Source organism: Fistularia commersonii, chromosome 9 (assembly GCF_037954325.1).
Source record: "Fistularia commersonii isolate RoL2024-O1a breed Wild chromosome 9, RoL_Fcom_v1.0, whole genome shotgun sequence".
Classification (NCBI taxonomy): Eukaryota; Metazoa; Chordata; class Actinopteri; order Syngnathiformes; family Fistulariidae; genus Fistularia; species Fistularia commersonii.
In genome coordinates this window covers 1,101,424-1,117,244 of record NC_141292.1, presented here as the reverse complement: position 1 = coordinate 1,117,244, position 15,821 = coordinate 1,101,424, and the positions used below count along the sequence as shown (strand labels likewise).

At 48.5% G+C, this 15,821-nt stretch overlaps 1 protein-coding gene across 2 annotated transcripts in view; it reads right to left on the bottom strand.

Annotated features, from left to right (window-relative positions):
* Window positions 1–9,808: 9,808 nt before the first annotated feature.
* Window positions 9,809–15,821, bottom strand: part of pdlim5b (PDZ and LIM domain 5b) — a 35,502-nt gene continuing 29,489 nt past the window's right edge. For both annotated transcript variants that reach the window (XM_086151798.1, XM_086151799.1), the window contains exons 8-13: window positions 15,172–15,329; window positions 12,497–12,680; window positions 11,312–11,492; window positions 10,625–10,745; window positions 10,422–10,537; window positions 9,809–10,331 (exon numbers count right to left, since the gene is read on the bottom strand). In XM_086151798.1, the coding sequence (XP_086007924.1) occupies window positions 10,242–10,331; window positions 10,422–10,537; window positions 10,625–10,745; window positions 11,312–11,492; window positions 12,497–12,680; window positions 15,172–15,329 (850 nt within the window). In that variant the 3' untranslated portion in view covers window positions 9,809–10,241. The remainder of the gene's footprint in view (window positions 10,332–10,421; window positions 10,538–10,624; window positions 10,746–11,311; window positions 11,493–12,496; window positions 12,681–15,171; window positions 15,330–15,821) is intronic.

Genomic DNA, 15,821 nt, shown 5'->3' with positions numbered 1-15,821 from the left:
GGGATCCTCCAACACCTGAACCCCCACACGGACCAAGAAGGAGGACCATCATACTGGACTACAAGTAACCACTGATGATGATGATGATGATGATGATGATGATGATGATGATGATGTCTCTATGTGACATGTGAATGAGAGGGGCAAAAGTTGTATGTCTCGTGGTTGTATGTCTTTCTGAAATGTAGATGAGAGGTTTGATGGTTGTATGTCTCTTTATGACATTTATGAATGAATGAACGAATGACTTAAATCTCGAGTCAGGATTCCAATGTAGTTTTCACTATTTTTGTGTGACTTTAAATACTGTATATATGTATTTACTCATTTTCTAATTTTATATATATACCCAGTAATAGTGCAACGTAAATAAGCTTCTCTTGTAAATCTTTTTCATTCATTCATTCTGTCACATTATGACAATATGATGTGCAATACAACTCCATTCCCCGTATGTCCAAGAGGTACAACTTCCCTAATGAGGTTTGAGGTACTTCATACTCGAGTACTTGTGTACTCAAGTACTTATCAGCGCAGTTAGCCACATAAATCACGAGAGCGTCCAGAAGAAGCTCCTTCTTCTTCCCTTTCTCATCTTTCACTTCGCACTTCTTACCGCTCCAGAATGATGATTCACCATCGGCGTTTTGAATGTGACATTCAGCTCTGCCATCGGACCCACACACACACACACACACACACACACACACACACACACACACCCCAAATAAAACCATTTGGTATGTCACCGGCAAACGTCTGGAGAACGACGGCGACGCGTGCCGCGGCCCAAACTGTTTAAACAAAGCCGCAGCTGTCGGGGAATTTAAACTCCCCACTGGGGACGTGACGGACACACACACTCAGCAAATAGGGGTTGACAACTCCAGCAGGCGGACACGTGTGTGTGTGTGGTGTGTGTGTGTGTGTGTGTGTGTGTGTGGTGTAACCTGACGACTCCACGCTCACCTTTTGTTTGGGGCAATAATTGATCTGATCCGGCGTTTGAGTCAATCTCGCTGAGTGTTGACACCGGTTTATCACCTGTCACGTGTTTTGTCTGGATCCCTAATCCGAAACCTGGCAGGCGCTGCAATGTGTGTGTGTGTGTGTGTGTGTGTGTGTGTGTGTGTGTAGCTTGATTCCAGATAAAGTAGCAGCATGCCATTGGGGGCGCAGCATCACAGCAGCTGAAAATACACTCACCTGAACGTCTCACTGCTAAAATAATAGCAACTGACAAACAAGCGCTACCACTGCTACTGCTAGCACTAATGCTAGTGCTCCTGCTTCTGCTCATGCTGGGGGGCGGTTTTAACCCTATCGCCACCTCCCAAGAAAACTTTTGGGGGCACGGGCTTGAAGTAATACCAATACAACAAAAGGGTGGACAACATGCTACGGAAAATGCTAGCAAAAGCCCAAGGCTACTTGGTTTGCTGGCTAATTTGGCCGGTGGGGCGGAGGGGGTATTCCTTTGCATGAATCAAGGAGTTCATTGATCATCTCACGGTGGTATTCGTTTCATTTTCCAGTTGCCACTTTGCAAAGCGGCCTTTGGTATGCCAGACTGAAGGAAACGGCAGAGGCGCTGCAGTGCACATGCCGGGCCAGTAGTTGGCGCTGAGATAGTTGTAGTGGACTAAATCATGCATGCGAGTAGAGACACTTCCTGTCTGGATGGCATCGCAGACACGGCACCTACAGCAAGTGTGAACATTAATGATGGCGAGCAGCGAAGCATTCGTACCGGGAGCTACAAGGAGGGTCAACTCCAAGCGGATGTAGACCGGGAGACATGGTAGTCAAACTACTACTCCTGGAGGTAGTAGTGCTCTTGGAAGATCTGTTGTGTAGGACTAGGTGTTGGTATCCCTTGATGAAAGCATACCGAAGGCACCAATGAGACTCTGTGGGGTTTCAAGTGAGCGATGGCCTCCTTCAGGTTGTCAAGTGAGCGCCCTCCTTCATGGATGTTTCTCTGATTGGCCCACGACATCTCCAGAGGGTTCAGCAGTGAATCCCAGCGTTCCAGGTTCACTCCCTAAATGCCATCAGCTCACCTGAAGGCCCACGTTGGATCTCTTCTCTTCAGCCAGAGCCACTGGCTCCCATTTTTAGCAGCCCTGGAGAAGTCCTTGACTGCCTGTCTGTGGGCACGTCCTTTAACTCCCATCTCCCTGAGTAGCCTAGATGTTGACGTGGCTATGAAACCTCTGCGGCCTACTTCCACTGGACGAACCTTCGCTTTCCAGCCTTGTCGCTGAGCATCTGTGACAAGTTCAGCATATCTCAGCTCCAGAGTACTCCGAGTGGCGATTGTTATGGTCGACCCACCGGCTTAACTGACTGCAACCTTGGTGCACTTGTACCTTTTTCCATATTGTCCTGCCTTCAGGAGCCGCAAACGCGGTTGTTTGTTGTTTTGGGTCATCACCGGAAAACACCCCAGGGGTGGAGGACATTGAACATACCGTTTGGCCCAAGAGTTCTTTCTCTTCGTATCAACCCAACCGCTGTTTGGGCGAATGAAGTCGACCAGTAGTCAAACTCCCAGAGATGAACATGTATTCCCATTCTTATTAGTTGGGACGACTCACCCGGTAAGACGTAGCCTCCTTTTCAGCGCCGGGTCCTCACAGCCGTCCGGGGAAACAACTTCCGAGCTGTGACGTCAGCGCATTCCGGCGCCGGAGGGGGGCGGAGCCTCACAGGTACCACTCTAAACGCAAAGAAGGCACATGTGAAACCCATTTGGGCAATCTGTCATCGGACACACGGGAAGAACGCCCACATCTGTTTCTCCGTTCCCCATCGCCGTCTGGGTGGCACTGCCTGTCACTTGCCATTTAGCGGACGAGCGAACGCCCGGCTCCCGATCGAGATGGCGTTGGGGCGGCGGGATCCATAATTCACAGCAGAGTTTGTCTTGGCGAGCGTACGGAAATTGAAGCTGTCGGCGGGGAACGCCAGACGGGTTCCTGACGTGGCGGCTGATAGGAAGTGAGGACTCTAAAAAAAGGAGACCAGGAAGGCGCTACAAACGGCAGGAACCTCCAGGAGAACATCTCATGGAGGTCCAGCGACATAGGAGAACCTTGTGTGGTTTAGAGGAAGTCAAGGTGGTTCTGCTGGCATGGCGCTAACAAACGAGGCGGTAATTTAGTGGATAACCTTGCACCTGAGTGTGTGTGTGTGTGTGTGTGTGTGTGTGTGTGTGTGTGAGATGAGGTGCAACGTTGAGATCTTCAGTGGGACCATAATTCCCAGCACACACTCATGCTAAATCAAATCAACATCGCCACTGCTGTTTGCACAATTACTACATGCTTCCCACACACACACACACACACACACACACACACACACACACACACACACACACAGCTGTCTCTTATTTGCCAGGATCCAGACGCAGATGGCGATACAGTGTGAACTTTAACATACAGATTCCTCACATTCTTTCATGGGTGCGAGTTACCAACCATCTCAGACCATCTCCTGGTCCTTGAAGGCCCCTGAAGGCCCCTGGGGTTCCTTAGGGTTCCTTAGGGTTCCTCTACCTCCTGTCGGAATTCTGTTTCTCCGCTCACTCTCTTGGCTTCGGCCAGGGCTGCCCTTTGTCGCTCTGGAGCGCTCTGTCGTGGGGAAGAAGGAGCTGAACCAGAAGGTGAAGCTCTCACTTTACCGGTGGATCTTCGTTCCCGGCCTCACCGGTGCTCTCCAGCTGCAGGGAGCGACCCAAAGAACCAGATCGTGGATACTAGCGGCCGAAATGAGCTTCCTCTGGACTCTCCCGGAGAAGAGGTGGGGCGAGGAGTTCGGTCATCCATCTGGGAGGAGACCGTGGGGAAGAACCAGGAGATGCCAGAGAGACCATGTCGTCAGGCTGGTCCTCCAGAGGAGCTGCACCACGTGGCCGGGGAGCAGGAGGTCTGGGCCTCACTGATCCAGCTTCTGCACCCGCAACCCAGATGGATGGATGGATGGATGCATTCACCCTCATTCCAACATCTGGACCATGTAGGGTCTCCAATGAACCTCCTGCATCTGTTTGGACTGGAGGAACCAAGGACCTTCTCGCTGTGAGAAGGAGGAGCTAACCACTGCACCAGCCATCTCCTCCAGGTCTTTCAGCTTATCCAGCTCCTCCAGGTCCTCCATCCCTTCTGGGTCCTCCAGGTTCTCCATCTCTTCCAGGTCTTTCAGCTCCTCCATGTCCTCCATCCCTTCCAGCTCCTCCAGGTCTTCCAGCTCCTCCAGGTCTTCCAGCTCCAGCCGACCCGAGCGAAGGCTGATCCGTTAGAAAAACAGGATTACGTCCAACTCGCCCGGATTTGCTTCACACAGCTAAACACACAGCCGGCAGAAAGTCAATTAGCTCGCCGGTGAGACGGATTTACAATTTCCGCAACACACACACACACACACACACACACACACACACACACACACGCTCCTGATGGACGTGGCCTCCCGTCCGGCCGAGGATCCATCCGGAGGAACCTCGGCGAGGTATCTCAGATACGTCTGGAACGGCGTGGAGCAGCCCGACACTGAAGATGAGCTCCTGAGTCCATCAGCTCTGGCTGATGAAGATCTGATCTTCATCCAAGGTGGAGAAAAGCCACCGCTCTTCATCCATCTTCAACAGCAGCAGGACGCTGAGCCTCCTCTCGGCCTCCTGAGAAGATCAGGTGCAGCTTCGCCTGGTCTGCGGCCTCCAATGCAGGAGCAGGTCCACGGTGTGTGTGTGTGTGTGTGTGTGTACTAACATCTGGAAAAGCCATCATGTCCATCTGTACCTTCTGACAGATGGAAGAGCATGAACGGATGAATTCCCAAGCAGGAGGCGGGTTTTACTCCAACCTTCTCCAACCTTATCTAACCTTCTCCAAGCTTCTCCAACCTTCGCCAACCTTCTCCAAGCTTTTCCAAGCTTCTCCAACCGTATCTAACCTTCTCCAAGCATCTCTAACCTTCTCCAACCTTCGCCAACCTTCTCCAAGTTTTTCCAACCTTGCTCTTCTCCAAGCTTCTCCAACCTTATCTAATCTTCTCCAAGCTTCTCCAAGCTACGTCCACACACACAGGCCACCTTCTATTCCACGCACAAAACATGCAGGTCAACCAGAGGGATTCACATGCAGATCGATAGATCGATCGATAGATCGATAGTCACATTGTTTGACAAAAACACAAACAAAGTCACGTGACCAGACTTGCTCGTGGGGTCTATCGTCGACTCGTCCTGGAAATTCTCGCGATAACTGGACGCGCCGGGTCGCGGAGGAGCAACCCGGGTCCGGTGCGTCCGTCCCCGGTAAGACCACGGTCCGAGCTCCGACGCGCCGCCGCGAAGCGTCCTTACCGGCCGCCGGTCGTCCGGTCCTCCCCCGGTCCTCTCCCGGTTCTCCTGCTGCGGGGCGGCCGTCGTCCGTCCCTCCGCTCCGGTGGAGACTCTCCGCCGGTCCGGCGTTCGGCGGCTCGTCCCCCGGAGCGGCGGCGCGCACAGCTCCCGCCTCCGACGCACCCGGGGAAGTGCACGTCCGTGGTGCGTTCAGGTACCGACATCTACCGGAGACACCGGAAGGCTCCTCACGTCACCGTGACTTTGTCTTGTTTTATTAAAGGTGGACAGATTGAACATCATATCAATATTCATTCATTCGTTCATTCATTCATTCATTCGTTCTCCAGAGTGTTTTAACTCTGCAGCCATTGGTCCAGGTGGTGGAGGGATCTCTGCTCTGATTGGCCGACAGCCGGGGTCACCGCCAATCACGGGGTCACATTTACATTCACCCTCTCATTCATGTCATGGACACACAACCGTTCCACCGTTCACTCACACACACACATATGTTAAAAGCTCATTTCCGAAATAAACACTTTTATCAGGAAATGAAACAAACATTTCATTCGATTATCGTGTAGTCTTTGTTAAAGATATTCAAGAATATTCTATTGTTCACAGACTATATTTCTATGCTATCATTTAAAAATACATAGCATGTATTTGTACCGCAGATAAGTGTTTTTTTTCCTCATTTTTTCTGCTTCATTGTGCACATGGAGTTTTGTCATGTGACATTTATGTCAAAAGAAACGTTGGGATTATCTTGCAGATCATTGAAAATGTGGCGCCGTCCCATTTCTCACCATTCAATGCAAAAACCCCAAATCGAAAAATTTACAGATAGGAGGTTTTGCACTCCAGCTTTCAATATAATCATTCTTTTTCATTCAAACGAATAAATCATTCACCCTCTCATTCACGTCATTTCACTCTTTCATTCATTCACCCGTCACAGAGACGTGCGACCGTTCACACACTCATTCACACATTCTAGAAAACAAACATTCGCCCGCTCATTCATTCTCATCGTGCGACACATTCATTCACTCATTCACACGTAATGTTCCTAAAATAAAGTTGCCTTTTCTTATAAAACCATCAAAGAATGGAAGGGGCTTCCAGACAATCTTAAGAGCATGACTGATTTTTGTTTATATATTGTACAGTTGTTTTATTGCCTATTTGTATATCTTTTTAAATATACTGCTCAAAAAAAATAAAGGGAACACTTGAACAACACAATGTAACTCCAAGTCAATCCCACTTGTGTGAAATCATAGTGTCCACTCAGGAAGCAACACAGATTCATTTGGACTTGTTTTAAGGACATTACATCAAAGTTGGATCAGCCTGCAGTTTGTTTTTACACTTTAATTTGGAGTGTGATTCTTAATCCAGACCTCCATGGGTTGATACAATTGATTTCCATGGATCATTTTGGTGTGATTTTGTTGTCAGCACCTTCAACTGTGTAAAGAGCAAAGTATTTCATAAGAATATTTCATTCATTTAGATCTAGGATGTGTTTTTTAAGTGGTCCCTTTATTTTTTTGAGCAGTGTATATTGTCTATTTGTACAGTTTTCTACTTGTATTGTTTTCACAAGACTACAGATGGAAATTAGCTCTGAGCTACAATCTGGTACAAACATCTCTGCCTCTGTGCTTCATGGAATTATAACTTTCCTCATAAACTTTTTAAATAAAAAAATAAAACAAACATTGTGTAAACACCTCCAACCATTCACCCTTTCATCCACGCGCCCAGGATGAAATTCATGATTATTAGAAGATTATTAGAAGCGTCCCGCAGGTGTTTTGAACCCACCAATGCTACATTTCCCCACAACGCAACGGTGCAGCAAATACGTGGAGTTTGAAACCTGAAGGAAGGCAACTCGTGCGTCAGAAAAAACTCTCTTTTGGAGCCGCATTCAGATTAAGAAAAACTCTCCAAGGACAAATTCAATTCTGTGTAACAGAAACGTACCGTTATTGGTACCACTCTTGTTCTGCAGCTAGCAGGCTTTAGCTTCACTCTTCATCAGCGGTCGGAGCAGATGTCGGATTTTAGCCACCTCCTCCCTGATAATGACTAAACGAACGGTGGACGCTGAGAACAGGGGGGTTTCGAGGCCGATGGGCTGCAGAGTACATCTTCACGGAGGTAAAGATGTACTCTTTACTCTTTACTCTTTTCGGAGGTATTTGCCAGTGTATTTGCAGTCCCTATGTCCTCTACGGAGGTAAAACTCAACTCAACCCAAAAGGGCTCATGTTACACCTCTGTTCATCCAGTAGCTGCCAGGATCAAGCACAAGGTCCTGACCCTGGCCTTCAAGACCACCTCAGGAACAGGTCCAGCATATCTGAACCAAATGATAAGACCTTATGTTCCCGGCAGAGAGCTGCGTTCCTCTAATACAAACCTACTAGCAGCACCTTCTGCTCGCTCTAAGCGATCTCAGGCAAAACTGTTCTCAGTTCTACTACCTCAGTGGTGGAACAAACTTCCGGAAGCAACAAGACCAGCATCATCTCTCTCAACCTTCAAGAAACAGGTAAAAATGTTTCTCTTTCAGGACTTTTTACTGCGCTGATGCCCCACATCAGGTTGGCAGCAAGTTAGGCTATGCAGTGTGTGTGTGTGTGTGTGTGTGTGTGTATGTTTGTGTACGTCTTTGTCAAAAAAAACAACAACTCACTAACCCCAGCTTACTGTTCTGTATATTTCCTGTGCATCTTGTATTTGCAAGTGTATTTGCAGTCCTTATGTCCTCTATTGTAAGTCGCTTTGGATAAAAGCGTCTGCCAAATGCAATGTAATGTAATGTAATGTAATGTAATGTAACATAATGTAATGTAATGTAATATAAAAGGCAAACCTGTGTGTCCTTTATGTGGAGAAAGTTTGGCTTCAGATGCAGATAGAAAACTTGAGCCACTTTCTCAGCTGCCAGACCATGAAAAGAGTGCACGGTTTGCCGATAAACTTAACATACTGACTTTGAAAACCCAAAAAAGCAGGTTTGGACTTTTCTGCTAAACAAAACATGGCACAGGAGCCGTCTTAGTGATGAACATCTTCACTCAGTCCTGAAGGTCTCCTCATCTCAGTCTGACCCCGAACATGGATGAACTTGAACAAAAGATGAGACGCCACCAAGTATCGGGCTCGGTCGCAGACAAGCGAGCATCACACAGCATGAACGTATTTTTAGTTTTAATTCAGTTCAATTTTTACATTTGTTTCTACGAGACATGCGATTTTTTATTTTTTTTGTCTGTGTGCCATAGATTTTTGTATTTTATTTTATTGTATTTTATTTATTTACATTTATTTTTCAATTAAACACTTGATCGCCTTAACTTTGACACTTTATATTTTATTGTATTTCTTATTCTCCCTGCTTCCTACTATTATCTATTATTGTTATGTTTTGCTTGAAACTCTGGCACAACAATTTCCTTCAGGATAAATAAAGTTGTTCTTATCTTATCTTATCTTATCTTATCTTAATGGAATCAGGGAAAATTGCAGATAGGAGCCATGAGAAAGAATGCAACTGATTTGATTTATTTTATTTTTATTTTCTCAATTTTACTATTTGATGCAGTAATTGATATGATCATAGAGCGGCACGATATTGCATTTTCAGTTTCTAATGCGTGATATTTCATTTATGCATTTAAGGTCTTGGTTCAATAGGCTGAGTTCAGTCCGTTCAATGTGTTTTAATAAACACAGCTTGTAACACATTTGGGAAAATAAATGATAAATATTTAATTGAAGCGTATTTCACTTGTGTTAATTCCTTTTTTTAACTTTTAGTTCTAAGTTGGAAGATCACTGGGATCTTGAAATATTAAATAAAATTATATTTATTATTTTTCGCCGCTCAAAATAACGTCAAACTGGCGGAAGCCGGTAAAGTCCCGATGTGCAGACGCTGTGCGCTGAAGTTCAGGAGCAGAAGTCCAATAAACCAGGTAAAATAAATATTTATGAAGATACTTTGCAAATATTTATTTTTGATTGTTTACTGACACAATGATTTTTTCCCGATTTATTTTTAAAATTCAGGTCAAGGCTCCGCTACACGCTCTGAAAGCCCAAAGCTCAAAACGACTTCATTACATAAATAAAATTTAATTTTCTCCGTAATACTTTGTGAATTTCAGAAGCAACACACTTGTTTATACAAAGTGTAAAGGTAATAAAAAGCAATATATACAGTGGTACCTTTATTTTAGACGTCAAAAAGTAATTGCGGCTCCCAGGGTTTTCTTTTCCGAGGAAACCGGGTCCAAATGTCTCTTTGGGTGTTAAAGGTCTCCGACGCCTGGACTAATCAATGCACGCATCACAAATTCACCCTGAAACAACGATAGCGGGTCTGGATGACCGAAGGGTCATCGATCGACGGATCAATAGACGGAAACAACGAAGTCGCATTAAAACTAGTAGCATTTTTAATGACAGGAAGTGGTAGGTTGAGTATAGCTCGACGTAGCTACATGCTAACAGCACGTCATCCGTTCATCCTTTACAAACGACAAACGTTTCCCGTTTCTGCGTGAAGGACGTCATCTTGGTTCTTCTTTTTGCAGTTGGTCCTCGCAGGAGACATAAATACGACACACACGAAGCCCCTCCGACCGCCTCGCTGACAAAAAATTAAAAATAATGTTTTTTTTTTAGCCTCCCTCCCCCGCGTACATACAAATAAATAATCCCGGGTGACTTTCCTGCGCCGGTACAGAAAACGTGAGCGTCTGAGCAGAAGAAACCAGGACAGAAGTGACACAAGCAGGGAAATGCAAAAGTGTGTGTGTGTGAGAGTGTGTGTGTGAGTGTGTGTGTGTGTGTGTGTGTGTGTGTCTCAGACGTTGACGGCGTGGGCGTGCTTTTTGCACAGAGGCTTGTCTTTTTTGGAGAAGAACCCTTGGCCTTCAAGGTTGGCGCTGCACACCTGAGGACACAAGCAGCCATGTTACTCAGGAGATCCGAGTGTGTGTGTGTGTGTGTGTGTGTGTGTGTGTGTGTGTGTGTGTGTCCTCACCGCGCACACGAAGCAGGTGTCGTGCCAGGTGAACCCCAAGGCCTCCAGGAACTTGTCGCCCGCCTCGATGGGGAAGTCGCAGCCGTGGCAGTTGGTCCCGAACAGGCTGTAGTAGTCTGAGGAGAAGGTGCAGGACTTTCAGAGAAGGTTCCAGCAGCCGTCGTTTTGAAGGTGTTCTCCACGCGGAGAACGTGGTCTCCTACCCATTTCACAATACGGAGCTCCGTCCTCCATGTGGAAGGTGTTGCTTCTGATGGGCTTCTGGCAGGCGGTGCAGACGAAGCAGTAAACGTGCCACGTCTGCTTCAGGGCGTTCATGATCTCCTGCAGGAGGGAAGAAAGAAGGAGGAGGTGGACTTATTCTTCTTCTGCTCCGTTATCTACCTCCATCTCACCGTTGCACCGTCCTCTTCCCCTCCAGACCTCAGCCCTTCTACCCAGATCTTCTCCATGCCTCCTCTGTCCACGTCCAAACCATCTTAACGTGACTTTATCTCCAGAACATCTGCCATGTGCTGTCCCTCTGATGGCCTCCATCCTCCTCCATCTCTGCCGCCTCCCTTCTTCTCCTGAGTGTCTCATGGTTTCTCTCCCCTCCATCTTCTCCACCTTCTCCTCCTCTTTTACCACCTCTGACTCTTTTCTCCACCCATCTCTTCTCCACCTTCTCCATCGCTCTGGCCTGCTCACCCTCAGTGCTTAAACCACTTCACCTTCTTCACCTCCTGAACCTTGATGTCTCCTGCAAAGCTTCTATGAGAACCCCAAGAGACTAATCAATGACCCTTGTGTCCTTCAAAAAGTCGGGACACTGAGGTTCTGCGGGATCTTCTCTCTGGGACTCGGGACCTAAAAGACGGAATTGGTGCCGGAAGACCTCCGGGACTCACCCCCAGGATCTTCTGCTGGCATCGAGCGCAGGTGGGGGCGAAGAACTCCTCGTAGCAGCCCTCGCAGTAGACCTGGCCCTGCTCCTCCACGAACCCGCGGTCGGCCAGGGAGGAGTGGCAGTGGGAGCAGTTGAACTCCTCGGGGTGCCAGGACATCCCCATGGCCACCAGGAAGGGGCCCCTGGGGACGACAAGACGGGGACGGACTCGGGTTACGACTCGCCGCCGCGTCAGGTTTTATCTCCACGGTGCTCAATCCCAACATCCTCGCACTCTAGAGAGACAGAAACGCTGCCTGTGGCAGACCTTCTGCCTCGGGACCTTCATTCCTCTCCTTTCCAGAGCATACCTCCACCTCTCTAGATGTTCCTCAACCTGTTCCCTGCTCTCAGTACAATTGACAGTGTCATCTGCAAACATCATGGTCCATGGAGATTCCTGTCTAACCTCATCTGTCCGCCTGTCCATCACCACTGCAAACAGGAAGGGCTCAGATCTGATCCCTGATGGAGTCCCACCTCCACCTTGAACTTCTCTGTTACACCTACAGCACACCTACTGTATCACAGTGAGCATACATGTCCTGCACCAGTCTAACATACTTCTCCGCCATTCAAGACTTCCTTCCAGAGTTCCTCTCTCACCACCCTGTCGTATGCTTTTTCTAGGTCTACAAAAGTGCAGCGCTTCTCCATTGGCATTCTCAAAGCTAAGACTGCATCTGTGCTACACCTTCTCCACATGACGCCATACTGCTGCTCACAAATGTGGACTTCTGCTCTCAGTCTAGTTTCCAATACTCTTTCCCGTAACTTCATTGTATGGCTCAAGTACTTTATCCCTCTATAGTTACCACAATTCTACACCTTCCCCTTATTCTTAATAGAAGCTTTGATATTCCAATAAGGCGTATCAACAACGGCAGGTGAGACGCCGCAGTAGATCAAGCCACCCTGGAAACCTGTGACTTGAGGGACGCCATGAACTCCAGAGGAGATATGAGGTTCCTATCAAACACTCATGAAGAACTGCTTTGTGGATGTCCCTGAGCAGAGTAAGCCTATGGCAGCATCAGTGGGGGCTAGGCTAATGCTAACTGTTAGCTGTCTCAAAAGTTTTGCATCTGTTCTTAAACACTGAATATGGTTCCCGGAGCATGGAGATAGAAGAGGTCGTCTCGCTCACCTGATGACGCTGTTGCACTTGTTGCACATCGGGGTACGTGTCCCGGCCGGGATGTGCTCGGCCCGCTGCACCAGCGAGTCCAGGTCGTGCGGGTGCGGCTGGGGGATGGGCCGGTCCGGACCCTTGGGCGGGGCGGCGGCGGACACCCTGCCGAACGACGGGGCCGCTCCACTCTTGGAGAAACCTAAAAGGACAGAAACATCACAGAAGTTCCAGGGATGAGCTGGTCTGAAGGAGGCTGCTTAGAAGATACAAGGTTCCCCTTTGAGCTCCAGCTACATGATCTGCTCTAATAATAGCTCCGGCCGCCTCCCACTGGCCCCTTCTTCCAGAGTTCTTGCTCCTCAAGGAGAACTTTTCAGGACGTTCTCCAAGATACTTCCTGTTATGGTGGACAGGGACAGGCACAAATGTACTCCTGCTAAACTGCTAAACGATGGACACGACCAGCAAGAACCTGCTTCATCGGATTCATTCTGGACGAAGAACCGGAGGAACATCTGACGCCAACTGAGAAGCTGAGTTTTTTTGGGCTGAACGGGAGTTCTGAGCATTCGGGAAGCTTTCAGCTTTTTCTGGACACGGTGACCTCTGACCTCCACCTCCTGCACACCTGACCACCCTGAGATAACCGGATACATACACTATACGGCCAAAAGTATTCGCTCACCATGAACTTAAGTGACATCCCAGTCCTGATCCATAGGGGTCACTATGACGTGGGTCCACCCTTCAGCTAGAACAGCTTCAACTCTTCTGGGAAGGCTGTCCGCAAGGTTCAGGAGTTTGTTTTTAGCAATTTTTGTGCATTCTTCCAGAAGCGCATTTGTGATGTTGGACGAGAAGGCCTGGCTATCAGTCCCCGCTCTGATTCATCCCAAAGGCATTCTATGGGGTTGAGGTCAGGACTCTGTGCAGGACAGTCAAGTTCATCCAAAGCAGACTCTGTCATCCATGTCCAAATGGAGCTGCTTTGTGCACTGGTGCACAGTCATGTTGGGAAAGGAAAGGCCCAGCTTCAAACTGTTCCCACAATGTTGGGAGCAAGGAATTGTCCATAATGTCTCGGTATGCTCAAGCTTTCAGAGTTCCTTTCACTGGAACTTCTTCTTTCGGCTTTTCCCTTCAGGGGTCGCCACAGCGAGTCAACTTTCTCCATCTCACCCTATTCTCTGGATCCTCCTCTCTCACACCAACTACCTTCATATCTTCTCTCACGACGTCCATAAATCTTCTCTTTGGTCTTCCTCCAGACCTCTTGCCTGGCAGCTCCAATTCCAGCATCCGTCTACCAATATATTATCTATCCCTCCTCTGTCCATGACCCAACCATCTCCGTCTGGCTTCTCTGACCTTCTCTCCAAAACATATAACATGTGCCGTTCCTCTGATAGACTCATTCCTGATCCTCTCCATCCTGGTCACTCCCAGAGAGAACCTCAACATCTTCATCTCTGCAACCTCTAGTTCTGCCTGCTGTCTTTTGGTCATTGGAACAGTTTCTAGTCCAAACATCATCGCCGGTCTCACCACTGTCTTGTACACCTTTCCTTTTATTCTGGCTGATAGTCTTCTATCTCTTCAAACCCCTGACACTTTTCTCCACCCATTCCAACCTGCTTGGACCGTCTCTTCACCTCTTTTCCACACTCTCCTGCGCTCTGGACTGTTGACCCTAAGTACCTGAAATCCTCCAGCTTCTTGATCTCCACTTCCTGTAGCCTCACCGTTCCACCCGAGTTCCTCTCATTCACACACATATATTCTGTCCTGCTAAGACTAACCTTCATTCCTCTCTTTTCCAGAGCATACCTCCACCTCTCTAGATTCTTTCCAGAGCATACCTCGACCTCTCTAGATTCTTTCCAGAGCATACCTCCACCTCTCTAGATTCTTTCCAGAGCATACCTCCACCTCTCTAAATTAGTTCCTTTCACAGGAACTCAGGGGCCAAAAACAAGCCCACACCACAATCCCCCTCCTTCACCAAACTTCTCACTTGGCACAATGCAGTCAGATTAGTAGCGTTCTCCTGGCAACCGCAAAACCCAAACTCTACTATCAGATTGCCAGATGGAAAAGGTCACGATGGGTCACTCCGGAGAAGGCGTCTCCGCTGCGTCTCCACCACCGCATCCCACGCTTTGCGTTGCACTCGGTGACATGTGGCCGATCTAAGAAGCTCCCCTCACTGTTCTTCAGCTCATCTGAAGGCCACGTGAAGTTTGGAGGTCTGTAACAAGTGACTCTGCAGAAAGTCCACGACCTCTCGGCGCTATGTGCCGTTTCCAAAAACCTCCACGTTCTTGTCACACAGCTGACAGTCGGCCGTGGAATATGTAGGAAATCTGTTGCACAGGTGACATCCCATCACAGCTCCACGCTGGAATTCACTGAGCTCCTGAGAGCCACCCATTCTCTCACAAATGTTTGTAGCAACAATCTGCATGGGTAGCTGCTTGATTTTACACACCTGTGGGCGTGGAAGTGATTGGAACACCTGATTATTCCCATTATCTGCATGACCCCGACAATACTTTTCACCACATAGTGTATCTGCCTGGACGTATCTATCGTCTGGACTGGTAGGACGCCATGAAATGCCCAGGGCCGCCCTCTGCTGGCCAGAAGGTGTAGCCGCAACTGTGGGAGGACTCGGGGTGCAGGGGTCGTACCTGAGGTGCCCCCGGGTTTGCCGCCCGGAGCCGCCGGGCTCTTGACCGCCATCTGGGGGGCCACGCCGCCGTTTCTGGGCACCGCCGCCGCCGACTTGGAGAAGGTTTTGGTGGCCGGCAAGGAGTGCAGGTCGGGGTCGGTCTTCTCAAGTGGCTCACTGGGAAACAAGGAACGCTCGGCATAAAACAACAATGCAGACACACACACACACACACACACACATACAGTTTTCTGCTGTGATTCTGGAGTTCCTGGAGGTTTCATTGCTGTCGACCCAACAAAGGGTCCCATTCACCCTCTCATTCACACTGCCGGGAGATGTCGGCTCGCCGGTGGTCCTGCGCTAACCGCTACGTAAAATTCTGCAGCGAGTTTTCCAGCATCTCGCCGTCTTTTGAAGGCACAGGAGAGGCGATGCAAGGACATGAGGAGGCGGAGCAGAGAAGAAGACAGTTTATTGAGGAGATAGATGACGCCCGGGAGGGTCAGAAATGCTAGGTTGAAGCTACAGGAAGTGAAAGGGTGAGATTTAAAGAGTGTGCCGAGGCTCGGACGCGAACGCTAACCCGCAGAATTGACGCGTGTGTGTGTTTGTTACGTAAGTGTTTGGTCTTGAGATCTTGTGGTAGCAGCTGGAACGAAGGTTCTC